General features: G+C 38.2%; 1 protein-coding gene and 1 long non-coding RNA gene across 2 annotated transcripts in view; one reads left to right on the top strand and one right to left on the bottom strand.

The window, feature by feature from the left end:
* The window catches only part of LOC128652995 (uncharacterized), a 72944-nt gene extending 65326 nt beyond the window's left edge, over positions 1-7618 (top strand). Inside the window, exon 3 of the long non-coding RNA XR_008401327.1 lies at positions 7497-7618. This is a non-coding gene — a long non-coding RNA (uncharacterized LOC128652995). The remainder of the gene's footprint in view (positions 1-7496) is intronic.
* The window catches only part of LOC128652994 (stomatin-like), a 126655-nt gene that overhangs the window by 6153 nt on the left and 99718 nt on the right, over positions 1-20784 (bottom strand). The window contains exon 6 of the mRNA XM_053706020.1: positions 5847-5981. Coding sequence (XP_053561995.1) covers positions 5847-5981 — 135 coding nt within the window. The remainder of the gene's footprint in view (positions 1-5846; positions 5982-20784) is intronic.

The raw sequence follows: 20784 nt of genomic DNA, 5'->3' as shown, positions 1-20784 counted from the left end.
GATTTAGAAAGAGAATGCCATTTTAAACATCTTTCTAATTTACTTATATTATCTAATTTGTTTTATTCTCTTGATATTCTTTGATGAAAAGCATATCTAGATATGCTCACTAGCTGCTGATTGGTTGCTGCACATAGAAGCCTTGTGTGATTGGCTCACCATGAACATTGCTTTTTCTTCAACTAAGGATATTTTAAAAATGAAGCAAAATAAATAATGGAAGTAAATTGTAATGTTGTTTAAATTTCTATTCTCTATCTGAATCATGAAAGAAAGATTTTGGGTTTAGTGGCCCTTTAACTCTGCTTCTTTTTTGAGTAACTTTTTTTTTAAATTCCTACCTCTCCAATTGGGATGGACCACACATATACCCCAAAAAATTAGATCATAAATATTGTTCTTATGTACCTCCCTGAAATTTCTATATAGATGAGTGTCCAGGTCTCCCTTATCTATATTGCATAGATGTGACCTTATACGGTCTCTCAGGAGTCTGGTTGTCTCTCCTATATAGATAAAATTTAATTTTATCAGATATACAACCCCCTTCTGGGTACATCTAATAGTGTCACGAATATTAAAATCATAGCCTATAGTAGGTATCATTACTGATTTTTTTTCTTAGCGCTAAATCTACATGCTCTACGTGTGTAGCATGGGGAAAAACACAGATCATTTCCTATTAAACCTCTCTCTATGTTTTTTAAAAGGTGTCTTAGGGGGGGCGTGTCCAAGCAGCGACTCAGAGCGGTCACACTCTTCCAGGGCTCTGAAGGAAAATACAATAAATTGCCGATTATTGTAATATATTTACAGCAAATATCTACAATACGATTACCTTCGTATTACCCTACATCTTATACAACAAGATCCAGAGGAAGTTGCTATATTTATGAGATCAGAGACGGAATTGGACAATAGAGGCCTGTAGTGGCGGCACATTTGCAGGCAACGTCTCCCCCCCAGACCTCCGGGGTACTTTGCTAGAACTGGCTATACATACTACACTTGCTGGTAACCAAGGCTACTTAAATCTATATTGACTTTTGGGGCAATATACGGGATTCATAATCATCAGCATAATACAACTAAGCAGCGGGCAGCGACAGTGATCTCGACAGACACCATGTGGATTGACAACTTTTCTAGTGGGTCCGATCTCCATTTTACTAAAATTGAGCTAATGCTGCAAAATATGATGGACAGGGCGCGGAGAGAACAAGACCTGCAGCTCCTGATTAACAGATTACCGCCTGTTAAATTGATGGTAACAGCACAGCTACACACAGAAGATCACAGGCCGGACCCGATCTTGCAGAGAGAGGAGAGCGATCAGCTAGACACAGTGGCGAACAGGAGACCAAAACAGTTGGTTATTGATCGTACAACATCTCTCACATCGACAATACTAGGTGATATATCTGAAATAAGGGCTCGCTACCTCCACCAAGACCCACCGGATGGGAGGCATATCAGTACTCTCCTTAGAACTGAACATTTGCTGAGCCTGGGAACCTCGCCTGGCAAGAATATTAACTTATCTGAGGTACACTCTGCCACTGGTGCAGGGGGATCGCTTCCTATAACGCTGTTGATCTCGGACCCTGCAGGTTCTGTGGGGCCGATGTTGCTGTCGCAGGGGCTTGAAGGGGACCCTTGGGCGGCTAAAGACCTCAACACATTATACAATCCGGCTACCACTGAGACTGCAGATGGAGTCCCGGAATCCATATTGTGGACTGAGGCCCTCAACACACGACAAGGTTCATCGTGGACCTGGACCTGGCTGGAATCAACATACCTCAAACTATTCATGAAACACCCTGAGTTGGCGAGGAGGCTTAAACAACCCTGTTCAGATATCTTTTTGGAGACTGTGACCCACGGGATTATACACCCATACATGGGGAGATCCCCATGAGGGTTTTGCCGTTGTGCTCGTTACCTGGGCACATCTGCTGTGTACAACCGCCCAGCTTGCCACTTTAAAATGCACTGAGATCGCTGACCAAGCGGAACTCTGGTAATTTATAAGATGGACATGTATAGTGTTCCCCTGTTATGTGAGTGTTGCAGTTGTACTTTGTGTGTTTGTGCATTTTTTGGTTGTCTACTGTGTGAGCTCTGTTTATAAAATGGCGCCAAAACCACTATCACTTGTGCTATAACTACCAGGTCCACCAGTTTTACAGTATTAAACGTGTATTACTTTAGGCTTTTAGTAGTTTTATGTCTCTGCTCTCTGTGATATATATCGAACATGTGCATGTTGATGACTGTTTTTATGCCTTCCCAAGTTATTACTACAAGAAGTCACATAGCTAATTGAGGTTTATTATGTTCTACTCTTTGAACATTTACTGACACAGTGCCCTATATAAACCGATATCTCCTTTGGGGGTTGGGGGAGGCCTCTGGGGAGATCACTGCTATAATATAAAATTTGCAGGGTATGTGATGTCAGGATCATTGAGCCATTAACCCATGATTTGGAATTAACATATGGCTGCTGTCCTGACCTGGCAGTCCACGGTCGGGGCTGTTGGGTGGACAAAAGCAACTTGGATACTTGTGACACATGAAACATTATATTTTAATTGCCGAAGGAATCACAAGGGTGCATATGTTCTAATACCGCAACTCTATCCCTAAAGGTATTATGAATAAGGAATATATAAGTGTATGCTAAGGCAGAGCTCAGATGGTGGTTTATATCATTGTGAAGTTTATTATCTTGTTTTTGTTTTTAAGCGTAATTTTCCTAAAGCATCACGTGTATGGATTTCAGGTTCCTTTCCTGTAATAAGAGCCTATTTACTGATATTGCTTGAAGTGTCTAATGTTTTTCAGCGCACCAGTTCTGGCAATAGCGTCTAACAATATATCTGACTAGTATTATGTCTACAATGTTTTTATAGTTGGATGCAGTTTTTGTTTTGTTTTATGTTTACTTTTCATCAAATCTTCTTTATCGCTCTACAATAACCCCTGGACTTTAATAAGACTATCAAACTTGGTCCCAGAGTGACCTAACATATGGTTATAGGGGGATGTAAAATGAAGACTTTTACCCAAATTTACACAACCTTTTTCAGATATGACGTGAATATCCTTATAACACTTATTTCATGTATGTTATTATTTTTTATGTCCTCAATAAAAAAAAAAAATAATAATAATAAAAAAAAAAAAAAAAAAAAAAGTGTCTTAAATTCACTGGGGGATAGAATATGTTTTAAACCCCTAGATTTTCAGTATACGATTTTTGGTTTTAGAGGTACCTTATCTCCTATCAAGGAATTATTCTTCACTAAATGCTAATGTTTGTTAATGATATTTTTAATGATATCTTGGCCTTCACTATAGTCTTATGAATGGGATATTGTATTCATTACTGTTTTCTTTTATTTGGATTCTAAAAGTTTAATAAGTTGGTTCTATCTGTGTCCCTTGCCCTCTTAAAAGGGATACTAAACCCAATTTTTTTATTTCATGATTCAGATAGAGCATGCAATTTTAAGCAACTTTCTAATTTACTTCTTTTATACATTTTTATTTGTCCTTTTGCATTTAGCCACCAATCAGCAAGCGATACCCAGGTGCTGAACCAAAAATGGTCCGGCTCTTAAGCTTACATTCTTGCTTTTCAAATACAAATACCAAGAGAACAAAGAAAAAGTGATAATTAGGAGTAAGTTAGACGGTTTCTTAAAATGGCATGCTCTATCTGAATCATGAAAGAAAAAAATGGCTCCATCTAATTTTTGCTGACCATACCCACGCTCATTAAATCTTTGCTGTAGTATACAGATTTGAGTTTCAAAGTCGTGTGCCCTAGAGCAATTCTTCTTGGCCTACAGGGATATTATCCTTCCACCTAATCAAGTGGCAACTCAATTTATGTATTTAGTTATTGGAGTCCACGTGTTTAAAATGGGTTCTGGTCTCAACATTGTTTTCTCCAGCCATAATTTCCAAGTCTAGAAAAGTGACCTTATCTTTTCTATATTTATAGGTAAATTTAAGACCTTTATCATTATTATTCAAAGACTTAAAGAATTAATTTAATGCCTCTTTCGTTCCTTTCCATATAATTAATATATTGTCAATGTATCTTTTAAAGAGCATGAGATCCTCACCAAGTTCAGAATCTGACAGGAAACTTGGTGCAAATCTCGTGCCCATAGCTGTGCCTTCTATTTGAAGGTAATAATTTCCATCAAAGGAAAAATAATTGTGTTCTAAAATAAACCTTACAGGGAGTGCAGAATTATTAGGCAAATGAGTATTTTGACCACATCATCCTCTTTATGCATGTTGTCTTACTCCAAGCTGTATAGGCTTGAAAGCCTACTACCAATTAAGCATATTAGGTGATGTGCATCTCTGTAATGAGAAGGGGTGTGGTCGAATGACATCAACACCCTATATCAGGTGTGCATAATTATTAGGCAACTTCCTTTCCTTTGGCAAAATGGGTCAAAAGAAGGACTTGACAGGCTCAGAAAAGTAAAAAATAGTGAGATATCTTGCAGAGGGATGCAGCACTCTTAAAATTGCAAAGCTTCTGAAGCGTGATCATCAAACAATCAAGCGTTTCATTCAAAATAGTCAACAGGGTCGCAAGAAGCGTGTGGAAAAACCAAGGCGCAAAATAACTGCCCATGAACTGAGAAAAGTCAAGCGTGCAGCTGCCAAGATGCCACTTGCCACCAGTTTGGCCATATTTCAGAGCTGCAACATCACTGGAGTGCCCAAAAGCACAAGGTGTGCAATACTCAGAGACATGGCCAAGGTAAGAAAGGCTGAAAGACGACCACCACTGAACAAGACACACAAGCTGAAACATCAAGACTGGGCCAAGAAATATCTCAAGACTGATTTTTCTAAGGTTTTATGGACTGATGAAATGAGAGTGAGTCTTGATGGGCCAGATGGATGGGCCCGTGGCTGGATTGGTAAAGGGCAGAGAGCTCCAGTCCGACTCAGGCGCCAGCAAGGTGGAGGTGGAGTACTTGTTTGGGCTGGTATCATCAAAGATGAGCTTGTGGGGCCTTTTCGGGTTGAGGATGGAGTCAAGCTCAACTCCCAGTCCTACTGCCAGTTTCTGGAAAACACCTTCTTCAAGCAGTGGTACAGGAAGAAGTCTGCATCCTTCAAGAAAAACATGATTTTCATGCAGGACAATGCTCCATCACATGCGTCCAAGTACTCCACAGCGTGGCTGGCAAGAAAGGGTATAAAAGAAGAAAATCTAATGACATGGCCTCCTTGTTCACCTGATCCGAACCCCATTGAGAACCTGTGGTCCATCATCAAATGTGAGATTTACAAGGAGGGAAAACAGTACACCTCTCTGAACAGTGTTTGGGAGGCTGTAGTTGCTGCTGCACGCAATGTTGATGGTGAACAGATCAAAAGACTGACAGAATCCATGGATGGTAGGCTTTTGAGTGTCCTTGCAAAGAAAGGTGGCTATATTGGTCACTGATTTGTTTTTGTTTTGTTTTTGAATGTCAGAAATGTATATTTGTGAATGTTGAGATGTTATATTGGTTTCACTGGTAAAAATAAATAATTGAAATGGGTATATATTTGTTTTTTGTTAAGTTGCCTAATAATTATGCACAGTAATAGTCACCTGCACACACAGATATCCCCCTAAAATAGCTAAAACTAAAAACAAACTAAAAACTACTTCCAAAAATATTCAGCTTTGATATTAATGAGTTTTTTGGGTTCATTGAGAACATGGTTGTTGTTCAATAATAAAATTAATCCTCAAAAATACAACTTGCCTAATAATTCTGCACTCCCTGTATACTTTCTATTATTTATATGTGTACCTTTGCTCTGGCTTCCCGCGCAGCTTCTGCCTCAGCAGCCATTGCTCTCTGTAATGAATCTGGTAACTTTACATCCTTGATTTCAACACGTTCCACTCGAATTCCCCATTCTTTTGTAGCGTCATATAAAATTTTCTACATGTAAAAATATGATCAACATTTTAATAATACAGTTCTTACATTTCTTTGCTTTATCTTAAAAAAGATAAGTAAAAAGATCATGAGAAAGTTTGACCTTTAATTATATCTGAGTGAAACAAATAATTGTATTTGGAATTACCTAAAGAGATGTTAAAGGGACATGAAACCCCATAAAATTATTTCATGATTCAGGTAGAGAATACAATGTATTCTTTAGATATCCTTTGTTAAAGAAACAGCAATTCACATGGGTGAGCCAATCATAAAAGGCATCTAAGTGCAGCCACAAATCAGCAGCTACTGAGCCTATCTACATATGCTTTTCATCAAAGGATATCAAAAGAAAGAAGCAAGTTAGATAAAATAAGTAAATTGGAAAGTTGTTTAAAATTACACACTCTTTCTAAACCATGAAAGAAAAATTTGGGTTTCATGTTCCTTTAATAATTTATTTATATATTCTTGAATTATTTTCATGTTATACTTTAATTAAAACAAATGTTTATTTTTAAATATACTGATTAATCAAAGGAACTATTGTGTTAGAGCAGTGATGACTAACTTCCTAACACATTGGGGCCCCTGATCAATATTTTAGAAGACTTAAGGGCTCCATATAAATCTATGGCTATTAAACACACAAATAATATTTCCTAAAAATGTCCAGTAACATAGTGCCAGATTTAGGTAAGGTTACAGGGTACCCTCTGTCTGCTTTTACCTGGGCACTTTTTACCTGTGTCCACCTTGTCTGCCCATCTGCCAGTGTCACCAAAGCACACATTTGTAGACCTTTTTTTTTTTTAACGGCCATAAAACCTATAGCACACATTCAAAGGGTAACAAACATGGTAGCAAAGGGCCACATGTGGCTCATGGGCCACAATTTGTCCATCCCTGCTTTAGAGCATTTTATAATCAAACTATTGCATTCATACAGTATGTGTAACTATGTGTTTAACCCTTGCATACTCTGCTCCAGAGTAGCAATATACTAATGGCATATGTGTGTAGCCACCAATCACCATCTAGCTTCTAATGGTACATTGCTGCTCCTGAGCCTACCTGATGGGTATATATGTGTGTATGTATGTATATGTATATGTATATATATATATATGTGTATATGTGTGTATATATATATATTATATATATATGTTATATGGGTAATTTGAATCTCACATATTAAGCATATTGAGGGTAACTTTAAATCTTGTATCAAATGTTTATAAAGCAGCATTCCACAAGTTTCTTTCTGTATAAGTTGTAACATATGGTTCTAATATAAGTTCCTCTCTACAAATGGTTATATGGGCATATTCTGTTATGTGCTATAACAACATTCTTATTTCCTGTGGGCCCCTTATGCAGATGTGAAGTTAACTACGTTTTTTATATATTTCCTGTGACCTCATGTATGACGTATACATCACTATAAATTCTTTGTGTGTTCTTCAAATAAACGGGACTTTTGTGAAAACACTCAGTTGCATGTGTGTGTGATTTCAGTGGTCACCCCAGGGCCCTGAAGAAAACGTGTGCCGCACCCTTATCAGCCAGAGCAGAGCTAAGGAACAAAAGAAGTAACCCTACAAAACTGGTGTCAGAAGTGGGATGAAACAGGGAACTCTCGGAAGGTAAGCTGAACAAAGAGTCCTTTTTATTCTGACCTTTTTTCTCTTACCACGAGACCCCTTAAGTTTCATTTTACATAGGAATAGTTGGGGAATATATATATGTGAATCTTTGGTAGATTCTAAAAGAGGAATAGTAGATTTTTTTGGTAAAAATCAGGTTAAATATATATATGAATCTTTGGTAGATTCTAATCAAATCTTTGATTAAAAATAAAAAAAAATAAAAAGGGAATAAGATTTCTTTGGTAGAAATCAGGTTATATAAAGTCTGGCTGAAGGGTTAAAACACACGTTTTCTTACTGCTTGCTTTTGAAATATTGCTGTATGGCTAACATTGTTTTAAAGTTATAAGATAAATACTGCATTGTTTATATGAATTCTTATGCTGCTTATTTTTAAATATGCTGTATGGCAAAATACTGTTTATTTGTATAAAGTGTTAAGGAAGTAAAATACTGCTTATTGTTTAAAGTATTAAGAAAGTAAACTGTTGCTTATATGTATTGCTGTTTCTGAATGTTAGTTAAAACGCTACATTTTTTCTGGTGAAGGGTGACCTTTGACCTAGAGATAATTAATGCCAGAAACTACTGAAAGGATCAGCATAGTGATATTTTTTTTTCTTTCTCTTGTTGTAAACTTAAGCATTAAGCACAATAACTGGTAACGGAGTACAACCATTCTAGTTAATGTGGTTTATGCAAAAAGATTAAATAATTAATTGCTCTTAAAGGTAAAGGTATTGTATTTTTTATTTTTATTATTTTTTATTATTTATTTATTTTTTTTGTATTGTATTATATTTTGTTGTAAATGTTTTAAAAGATAAGTTAGGAGTTGAGAATGGGCAAATCCCAGTCTAAACAATTTCCATCACCTAGACCAGGTGAAAATTGTAAAGATTATGTGGGAAGGGTGTCGCCCGATGGGTTTATGTATATTATTCCTTGGGTTCAGAATATGGCAGATTGGACAGAAGCTATGAGAAGCTCTGATCCATTCCCCAGAGAGGGGGATAATGATATATTTCATATGAATATGGTAAAAGGGTTGTGTCTAGGTGATGAAGAGGCATTTCCATGGTATAATGGTGATCCAAGATGGAATATGGATTATATGAAAAAGGGTGGGGAAAATTGGCTGACTGTTGCTCCATACTGGCGATATATTGATATAGATTGGAATAAAAAGAAGGGTAAAAGTGAGAAGCAAAGACAGAAAACACATTCACCCCCCCCTGCCCCATATAATGCCCCTCACCTACCTTTGCCATCATATAACAGACTATATCCTAGCCTCCCATCCCCTAGTGACATAGATCTAGAGACTATTGCTGTTGCCTCTGCTCAGGTACCCCAGGAATGGACCTTGCCAGGACCTTCTGTAACTCCCCGATACCAGGTCACTAAACCCCCAATTATGCCCAAACCCCCGATTAAGGTTGAACCAGTAACACCTTCCTACCCCCCTACAATAACCCCACAATATAAAAGAGGGAATGAAGAAGTAGAGGAGGAGGAGGCAGCTGTACCAGAAGCTAGTATGCCATTTCTTACTGTGGGAGACCAATTAATTATTAAACCTTTGTCCCCGGGTGAATTAAGGGAAATTACCAAGGGAGCCCCAAATCCCCGTCAACATCCATCAGCTTGTATTATGTATTTAAAAAGAATGTTACAAGGACAAAACATGACACAGACAGATATAAGAATTATTATTGATGCACTTCTAGACTATGACCCTGAATCAGGTTGGGAGTGGGGTAATGTAAAGAGTATTAGTTAATTGAGTCGAGATCCAACAATTAACTATGCCCTAAACACACGTGAAGGACTTTATGAAATGTGGACAGAATTAAGTATAGAAATGCATAGAATATGGAAGGATAAACAAAGTATGTCAATTGCACTAGCGTGCAAACAGAATACAAGGAAACAGTAGTAGAATTTGTTAAGCATTTTTATAAATGCTGGAAGGAAGAGGCTGGAATGGAATCAGGAGATGCAATGGGCTCTCTGAAGGTCCAGACTTGCATTAGTAATATGCAACCTCAGCTTTCTTTGTTGGTGAAACAACTTGTCTCTGATTGGCCAGAGTTGACTCCAGCAGAATTCTTGAAAAGAATTCATGAAAAAGAAGGGGCAGGTTGTTTTGACATCAGGAAATTAGAGGGAAAAAACGCTGCTTTTTATCAAAAGCAGAGTTTACAACATTGTGATCCATTCCAGGCCAGGGAAAGGGATAATACAGGGAGTAATAGAATGTTTGTGAGAGGTAGAGGGAGAGCTAGAGGAAGAGCTAGAGGGAATTATACTTCAAACAGAACACATTGTTTTAACTGTGGGGAACAGGGACATTGGAAAAATGAATGCCCAAAACCCGCTAATAATTCTGGCCCCCCTTACAATCCCCGACAGTATAACAGACAGCCTTACATAGCCCCTGCACCCATGGAGGCACCCAAACACAACATACAATGGCCATAGGGGTGCCTAGAAGGTAGCACTCCAATTTTTCCAGTGGTGTCAACAAGTTATCATGAGCAACCGTACTTAGTTCTAGAAGTAGAGGGAGAACCCCTACCATTTCTAGTAGACACAGGAGCTACATGCTCTGCCTTATGCTCAGATATGTATGATGGCATTACTGAAAAATCTGAACCTTCTCTAGGGATTAATGGAGTGCTGACTCAGACTCGCATCACACCGCCACTTGAAGTTAGGGTACCCTGTACTGGCCAACAACTTTTGCACCCATTTCGTATTATAACTGGGTGTCCCCTTAACCTTTTGGGTCGTGATCTTATGGGTCCCCTTGGTTTGAAAGTAGCTGTCACTAGACAGGGTGGGTTAGACGTGAGTCTAGGGTCCACTAACCTGTGTTTTTTTAATGACATATTGACAGATGTCCCATCCTCTGTATGGGCATCTTCAAAACTTGACGTTGGTTTAGTTCAGTGTACCCCATATAAAGCCAGATTAAAACCTAATACTACTCCAGTGTTTATTAAACAATATCCATTGTCTAGAGAAAAGAAAGAAGGGATAAGACCCATGATAGAGGAATTCCTTAAACAAGGAATCCTCCGTCCAGTAGTTTCTCCCTATAATACCCCCATAAATCCGATCCCAAAGAAAGACAATGAATATAGGTTAGTACAAGACCTAAGGGCAATTAATGAAATAGTAATCCCAATTGCCCCAATTGTCCCAGATGTTACAACCTTACTCACAGCCATTCCACATGATGCCTGTATATTTACAGTCATTGATTTAGCTAACGCATTTTTTTCAGTCCGATTGGACCCTGAGACACAGCTACTTATGGCTTTTTATTATGATGGGCGTCAGCTTACCTGGACACGCCCCCCTCAAGGCTATGTGGCCTCACCTGCGGTCTACTCGCTGGTGCTCCAACGTACCTTGCGGTCATGGACTCCCAGCCACGGTTCCGTCCTCCTTCAGTACGTCGATGACCTACTGTTGTGTAGTCCTAACCAGGAGGCTAATACAGTAGATACAATAAGTCTGTTAAAACACCTTGCTGCTGAAGGTCATAAAATAGCAAAACATAAGCTACAAGTAGGAGTGACAAAAGTGGATTACCTTGGTTTTGTGCTTTCCCAAGGCCACCGGTCCATTAGTCCCAAACGAATCCAAGCGATTCAACAGATCCCAAAGCCAGTTACTAGAAAGGACATGCTCACCTTTCTAGGTATGATTAATTATTGCAGACAATGGATTCCTGAGTGCTCCCATCATGATTCCATTCTAAGGCAAGCCACAAAAGGGGATAGCCCTGAACATATACAATGGACCACAGACATGACTAAATCCTACATAGCTCTGAAGACTAGCATTATTAGTGCCCCTGCTTTAGGACTACCTGATTATTGTAAACCATTTCACTTGTATGCGAGGGACAATTGTAAAACCATGGCTGCTGTCTGTGCCCAAGAGCATGGTGGAGGCAATATGCGTCCCGTAGCTTTCTTTTCCAAAGTAGTTCCAATACCGGTACAAGGGATGCCGGCGTGTCTCCGAGCATTGGCAGCTTGCGCCATGGCTGTAGAGATGGTTGAAACAATCACATTAGGCCATCCAATAGTACTACACACTAGTCACCAAGTTTTACATCTTGTAAAAAATGTCACTACCCAACACATGACTTCTCAAAGACTTTCTGGTTATGAATGTATATTACTGAATAATACAAATCTGACTATTAAATATAGTAGTGTATCCTCAGGGCCAACTCAAATACTTAGTGCCTTACTTACAGGATCACCAGACTTTCCAACAGATCATGATTGTATAGAGGTAATACACCACATTACCACACCAAGACCTGACTTGATGGATAAACCTTTTGACCATGCTGATAATGTGTTTGTTGATGGTTCTTGTTCCCGACCTAGTGATGGTATTTATAAGACAGGCTATGCCGTTGTGCAACTACCAGACATTGTTCTAGATGCAGGCCCCATTCCTTATCCTTCTGCACAAGCTGCAGAATTAATAGCACTTACAAAAGCATGTAAATTGTTTGAAAATAAATCTGTTAACATTTACACTGACTCTCGCTATGCTTTTGGGGTTGTGCACGATTTTGGTATGATATGGAAACAACGTGGTTTTGTTTCAGCAGATGGCAAGACCATCTCTCATACAGACCTGATTAATGAACTTTTAGAGGCCATACAACTCCCAAAGGACATAGCGATCATACATTGCCGTGCACATACATACAAGTCTGACCCTATTTCCTTGGGTAATGCACTTGCAGATAAAATTGCTAAAGAGGCTGCTTATGTTTCTCATACACCCGGATCCACCATCCGTATGTATGCTGTTTTAGCCCCACCTTCATGTCCTACAGACCATATGCTTCTTGAACTCCAGGGACATGCCACTCCTAGTGACATATCTTTCTGGACTACTAATGGGTTAGCTTTAGATGAGAATGGTTTGTTTTCTAAAGAGGGGAAGGTGGGCATACCGGAAAGCAGTGCACCACTCTTTATAGCACAAGCCCATGGTGTTGGACACCTAGGTATAAAACCAACAACTAACTTGTTGAAGCAATCTTTCTACATTAGAGGTATAGGTGATCATTGCAAGGCATATATTAATAGATGTGTATATTGCTTACAGACCAATGCAACCATTCCCAATAAAGCCCAGCATGACCACTTACCCCCACCTACAGCCCCATTCACACATCTACAAATTGATTTTACACATATTCCAAAAACTGGCACTAAACAATTATATCTGCTTGTAATAGTTGACCAATTTTCTAAGTGGCCAGAAGCTTTTGTTACCCAGAGGGAAGATGCAAAAACAGTCGCTAAAATTTTAGCCACTGAAATAATTCCCAGATTTGGTTGTCCGCTTCAGATTAATTCTGATAACGGTCCAGCGTTCATTAGTAAAATCACACATGAGTTAGTAGAATGGTTACAGATTAATTGGAACTTTCACATTCCCTACCATCCTCAAAGCTCAGGGATTGTAGAAAGAATGAATCGCAATATCAAGGAAAAACTTTTAAAGGCAACAGCAGGTACATGGGTTAAATGGCAAAACTATTTACCTGCGATTTTAGCAGAAATCAGAATGACCCCAAATAGGACAACCAGGTTGTCTCCATTTGAGGTCCTAATGGGTAGACCATTCCCGACTCCATGGGTAAAAGGCCCACTTATCATTAAAAATGGTGATTTAGATTGTATTAAGGAACAATATGTAAAACAATTGATTGATAAATTGAATGGCATCTATGGTGATGTGTCTTCCCGTTTACCTATTCCCTCACAGGAACCAACCCATCCTTTCAAGCCTGGAGATCTGGTCTGCATTCGCCAGCTGAATAAAGCAAAGAAAGGAGGTTTCCCGTTCAGCAAGCCAGTCACTGTGATCGCTGTAACCAGGACTGCCGTACTGACTGACGACAAGGACATCTGGATACACGCTTCACGAGTGAAACTCTGTCCAAAGAGAGGAGAAGCGGGTGACAAGCTATCGGTCACCCCTCACAAAGGAGAAGTGGGTGATAAGGTATCGATCACTCCTCACAAAGACCAGGATGACGATCTCAATCATGGATCCAAGACATTCCTGCAAGATCTTCCTTTTCCTAATGGGGATATTGATCTTTGTGTATATCCCAATAGTATTAATAACGGCATGTTATTACTCACCTGAAGATGCTGGACACTTTACACCTATTTGTTTACTATTATTAACATTGTTTAACTGTTACATGTCTTGTACTTTAGGAAAGAAAATATCAGGTATGATACAAGATGCAGAAAAAGTTCAACTGCAAAATTTAATTAGAGGTAGACCCAGATAGTTTATATTGTAGGAACATTACAGATTATGTGATCACGATGTGATCAAAGAGGGGAATGATGGGTATATATGTGTGTATGTATGTATATGTATATGTATATATATATATATGTGTATATGTGTGTATATATATATATATTATATATATATGTTATATGGGTAATTTGAATCTCACATATTAAGCATATTGAGGGTAACTTTAAATCTTGTATCAAATGTTTATAAAGCAGCATTCCACAAGTTTCTTTCTGTATAAGTTGTAACATATGGTTCTAATATAAGTTCCTCTCTACAAATGGTTATATGGGCATATTCTGTTATGTGCTATAACAACATTCTTATTTCCTGTGGGCCCCTTATGCAGATGTGAAGTTAACTACGTTTTTTATATATTTCCTGTGACCTCATGTATGACGTATACATCACTATAAATTCTTTGTGTGTTCTTCAAATAAACGGGACTTTTGTGAAAACACTCAGTTGCATGTGTGTGTGATTTCAGTGGTCACCCCAGGGCCCTGAAGAAAACGTGTGCCGCACCCTTATCAGCCAGAGCAGAGCTAAGGAACAAAAGAAGTAACCCTACACTACCTAAGTATGCTTTTCAAGAAGCGATATAAAGAGAACAAGCAAATTGAAATGTTTCTTACAATCTCATGCTCTGACTCAAAAAAAGTTTATTTTTAACTTTCATACCTGGTTTTGTGACCCTTGAGCAAGATTCACACACATGCTTCTGCTTTGCGCTTTAAGTCTCTGGAAGTTCTAACTTTTATAGTCATGTAATGTTACCTGCAGCATATGCCAATCAAAATAAATAGTGACATCACCATACAAAAAGGTGTATAAAAGTGTTACTATACATAAACAGATTGCATATAATTTTAAACAATTTTTTTATTTACTTTTATCATCAAATTTGCTTTGTTCTATTGGTATTGTTAGTTGAATGCTAAACCTAGGTAGGCCCATATGCTAATTGTTAAGCCCTTGAAGGCTACCTCTTATCTGAATGCATTTGACTGTTTTTTCACAGCTAGAGGGTGTTAGTTCATGTGTTTCATATAAATAACATTGTGCTCATGCACATGGAGTTATTTAAGAGTCAGCACTAATTGCCTGAAATGCAAGTCTGTCAAAAGAACTGAGATAAGCAGGCAGTCAGCAGATGCTTAGATATAAGGTAATCACAGAGGTAAAAGGTGTATTAATATAACTGTGTTGGTTATGCAAAACTGGGGAATGGTAAATAAAGGGATTGTCTATCTTTTTAAACAATAACATTTTTGGTGTTTACTATCCCTTTAACTCAGTAACCTACTACATCAACCTCTAGGTTAATTTCAAGCAATATACACTAAAGTGATATCATTTCACCTGTTCTAGAATCTAGGAATATCTTTCTTTTAAAACTAATTTTCTTCACATATTTACGTTTACAATTCTGCAACCTCGTACTGCCAATGTTGATGACAGAGAGTAAAAAAAAATTATATCTTCCCTTCCAACCATTGTGGATATTGCAAGATTGCCATGAGTTCATAAATCTGCTGAACGCCCCTCCCACAACTTCCCACATCACCGAAAATGTTCCCATGGACTGCCCGGCTCCCCTTGACACTCACTGACTCTAGCCAATACTGCTGTGACGTGTCCATGTCTTTAATTGTGCATATACAGCACAATCATTTTAAAAATATGTTTACTGTCCCTTTAAAAACATTCTACAGTCACTGAAACTTAGTTCTACTTGGCTCTCTGCTGCAATGTAACCTACCTTACAGCAACATAAGTACCAATTGTCCAACTGTCATACAGTTATTGCTGAGGCTTCAGGAAAATGTCTCACATCCATTTCAGTAATGTGCAATGCTCTCCTTTTAAATAACCTGGTTCAGCCTTTGGCTACATAACAACTTCACTTTGCAGGTCAGGGCTGCTTTGCTCTGTAGGAGCTGACACAAGTTAAAATGTCTTAGCTCGGGGCTTCAGCTTTTGGTGACTTCAGCACTGAAGAAAAATGTCCTCTCTCTCACCTGTAATTTATTAATCTGCTCTAGATGTTTGTAGCACAATGAGAGAAGCAAAGATCACTTACAGTTTAAACCCCCTTTCAGATTGCTTTGTGCTACTTAATATCACCAGTATTAGTAAAGGACAGGAATGTGTGTCAGCTGGCCCCAGAAGCAGCGTTAGCAGCACAAATATCCAAGAAGATGAATCCACCAAACACAATAATCCTGCAGTTTTATTCCAGGGGAGCCACACTAGCGAAAGAAGATGGATTACAGGTGAAATCACTTAACCAAATGGTCTCGGGTCTTTTGTTTGCTCTGGCACTCATGCACTATATATATACAACACAGTCTCTGCTTTTTTTCCTCTAGTTCTGACTTTAGAACTGTACGTTTTCACTCTCTCCATGTTTGTTTACCTTTGTCCCCAGTCTGTTCTGTAATCTAGTTACTTAAACATAATATTATTTGATTAATAAGGTATTCATTAGAGTATTTTGTAATTTAAAGGGACATTAAACACCTGGAGATGGTGATATAAAATTATAAATCGTATATGATATCGTATCAAAAAAATCTGCAAAATACTTTCATTATTTATTTTTTGCCCTTTTCCTGTAATTCCATTATGAAATTGTGAGCTTTTGTCCTGTTAGAAATGGAAGTGCAAAACACAGTTACAACATGGCATCTCATTGATTAATAGACAATAACACTTTTCACTTATTTTGTCAATATTTAAACAGCTAATGAAACTTTAAAGACAACATCTACATTTTATTGTCAGACTAATCTATTCTTTGAATGTACCATTCTATTTAGCATTTATTTAAGTCTAAATTACAAGTGAAGTGCTATTTTAATGTGCGCCCGTAAAAGAGTAAAATTGCACGTTAAATATTCAGCTCCCACAAGCTCATGGTAGCACTCTGTGCTAAGCGCAATTAACCAGTGGTCAGACCTCAATTGCCCCATAATAAAGTGTACAGTTCCTTTTAAAAATAAAGTAAAATATGAGCATCTTTATTTTTTGGAAAAAAAATGCACAAAGCAGTTATAAGAGGTTAAAGTCTGGGGATGTGGGGTGTTAGGAAAAAAAACGGCACTGAAAAGTGGGGACTGTGTTTATAATGTTAATATATATGTATATATATTTATGTGTTAATATGTGTATATACAGATATAAACACATAAATATATATTCATATACATATATATTTTAAATTTGCTGCCCAATGCTGCGTGACTTAACCCCTGCGCTGCGCTAGGTTGTTAGCTGTGTCTATTGGCATCAGAAAGAGGCTCACATTGGAGCCTATAGAAGCGCACTCTCATAAGTGCAAAGCTACCATGCAATGCAAACGTGTGGTCGTGTTCGTATTGTGCTGAACTTGTAATACCAGCGCACATTTGAATGTACCAGGATTATTGAGTGGGCGCAAATATTGCGCTTGCGAAAGTTCAATTTTGTTTAGGTGTTAAGTCAAATATGCTTTATTGTATTTTCAACACTTCCAATACTTACTTCTTGCAGACTTTGGATGTCTGTAAATGTTCACCTCAACATTCAACAGTGTAGAACAAATTGAGCATTAATATTTAAAATTTGCTTTTTTTGTTATCTCTAATTGAACAGTAAACTGTGTCTTTAGATCTCATGGCAGCAGTGTTTTCAACAATGTTTGTAGCAATGTTATACACCTAGATTTAGAGTTTTGCGTTAGCCGTCAAAAGCAGCGTTAAGGGGTCCTAACGCTGCTTTTGGCCGCCCGCTGGTATTTAGAGTCAGCCAGGAAAGGGTCTACCGCTCACTTCCCTACCGCGACTCCAGGCTACCGCAGATCCCCTTACGCCAATTGCGTATCCTATCTTTTCAATGGGATCTGCCTAATGCCGCAAAAAAAAGTTAGTAGTTAAGAGCTTTATGGGCTAACGCTGGAATATAAAGCTCCTAACTACTGTGCTCTAAAGTACTCTAACACCCATAAACTACCTATGTACCCCTAAACCGAGGACCCCCCACATCGCCGCCACTCTAATAAAAAAAATTTAACCCCTAATCTGCCGACCGGACACCGCCGCCACCTACATTATACCTATAAACCCCTAATCTGCTGCCCCTAACATCGCCGACCCCTATATTATATTTATTAACCCCTAATCTGCCCCCCCAACGTCGCCGCTACCTAACTACACTTATTAACCCCTAATCTGCCGACCGGACCTCGCCGCCACTATAATAAATGTATCAACCCCTAAACCGCCGCACTCCCGCCTCGCAAACACTAGAATAAATAGTATTAACCCCTAATCTGCCCTCCCTAACATTGCCGCCACCTACCTACAATTATTAACCCCTAATCTCCCGCCCGCACCATCGCCGCTACTATAATATAGTTATTAACCCCTAAACCTAACTCTAACCCTAACCCTAACACCCCCTAACATAAATATAATTTAAATAAAACAAAATAATATTCCTAAAATTAACTAAATTATTCCTATTTAAAACTAAATACTTACCTACAAAATAAACCCTAATATAGCTACAATATAACTAATATTTACGTTGTAGCTATTTTAGGATTTATATGTATTTTACAGGCAACTTTGTATTTATTTTAACTAGGTACAATAGCTATTAAATAGTTAATAACTATTTAATAGCTACCTAGTTAAAATAAATACAAAATTACATGTAAAATAAATTCTAACCTAAGTTACAATTAAACCTAACACTACACTATCATTAAATTAATTAAATAAATTACCTACAATTACCTAAAATAAAATACAATAAAATAAACAATTCTATAATACAAAAAACAAACACTAAATTACAAAAAAAAAAAAAAATTACAAGCAGTTTAAACTAATTACACCTAATCTAAGCCCCCTAATAAAATAAAAAATCCCCCCAAAATAAAAAATTCCCTACCCTATTCTAAAATACAAAAGTAATCAGCTCTTTTACCAGCCCTTAAAAGGGCTTTTTGCGGGGCCTTGCCCCAAAGTAATCAGCTCTTTTACCTGAAAATAAAATACAATACCCCCCCCCCCAACATTACAACCCACCACCCACATACCCCTACTCTAACCCCCTTAAAAAAACCTATCGCTAACCCCCTGAAGATCATCCTACCTTGAGTCGGCTTCACTCAGCCGAGCCGAATTCTTCATCCAAGGTGCGCAGAGGAGGTCCTTGATCCGGTAGAAGTCTTCATCCAAGCGGGGCAAGAAGAGGTCCTCCATCCGGTAGAAGGTTCCTTTAAGGGATGTCATCCAAGATGGCATCCCTTCAATTCCGATTGGCTGATAGAATTCTATCAGCCAATCGGAATTAAGGTAGAAAAAATCTGATTGGCTGATTGCATCAGCCAATAAGGAGGCGCCACAATAGTGTGAGATCGTAGATGACAAAGACCCCCACACACGATACAGAAGATGGCTCCGCTCCGGATGGATGAAGATTGAAGACGCCGCCTGGATGAACACTTCTACCGGATGGAGGACCTCTTCTTGCCCCGCTTGGATGAAAACTTCTACCGGATCAAGGACCTCCTCTGCGCACCTTGGATGAAGAATTCGGCTCGGCTGAGTGAAGACGACTCAAGGTAGGATGATCTTCAGGGGGTTAGCGATAGGTTTTTTTAAGGGGGTTTGGGTGGGTTAGAGTAGGGGTATGTGGGTGGTGGGTTGTAATGTTGGGGTGGGTATTGTATTTTATTTTCCGGTTTAAAGAGCTGATTACTTTGGGGCAAGGCCCCGCAAAAAGCCCTTTTAAGGGCTGGTAAAAGAGCTGATTACTTTTGTATTTTAGAATAGGTTAGGGAATTTTTTATTTTGGGGGGATTTTTTAATTTTATTAGGAGGCTTAGATTAGGTGTAATTAGTTTAAACTGCTTGTAATTCTTTTTTTTTTTTGTAATTTAGTGTTTGTTTTTTTTGTATTATAGAATTGTTTATTTTATTGTATTTTATTTTAGGTATTTGTAGGTAATTTATTTAATTAATTTAATGATAGTGTAGTGTTAGGTTTAATTGTAACTTAGGTTAGGATTTATTTTACATGTAATTTTGTATTTATTTTAACTAGGTAGCTATTAAATAGTTATTAACTATTTAATAGCTATTGTACCTAGTTAAAATAAATACAAAGTTGCCTGTAAAATAAATATAAATCCTAAAATAGCTACAATGTAATTATTATTTATATTGTAGCTATATTAGGGTTTATTTTATAGGTAAGTATTTAGTTTTAAATAGGAATAATTTAGTTAATTTTAGGAATATTATTTCGTTTTATTTAAATTATATTTATGTTAGGGGGGTGTTAGGGTTAGGGTTAGAGTTAGGTTTAGGGGTTAATAACTTTATTATAGTAGCGGCGACGGTGCGGGCGGGAGATTAGGGGTTAATAATTGTAGGTAGGTGGCGGCGATGTTAGGGAGGGCAGATTAGGGGTTAATACTATTTATTCTAGTGTTTGCGAGGCGGGAGTGCGGCGGTTTAGGGGTTAATACATTTATTATAGTGGCGGCGAGGTCCGGTCTGCAGATTAGGGGTTAATAAGTGTAGGTAAGGTAGCGGCGATGTTGGGGGGGCAGATTAGGGGTTAATAAATATAATATAGGGGTCGGTGGTGTTAGGGGCAGTAGATTAGGGGTTCATAGCTATAATGTAGGTTGCGGCGGTGTCCGGAGTGGCAGATTAGGGGTTAATAGTATAATGTAGGTGTCAGCGATAGTGGGGGCGGCAGATTAGGGGTTAATAAGTGTAAGGTTAAGG

Source organism: Bombina bombina, chromosome 3 (genome assembly GCF_027579735.1).
Source record: "Bombina bombina isolate aBomBom1 chromosome 3, aBomBom1.pri, whole genome shotgun sequence".
NCBI lineage: Eukaryota > Metazoa > Chordata > Amphibia > Anura > Bombinatoridae > Bombina > Bombina bombina.
This window is presented reverse-complemented; position numbering and strand designations above follow the sequence as displayed.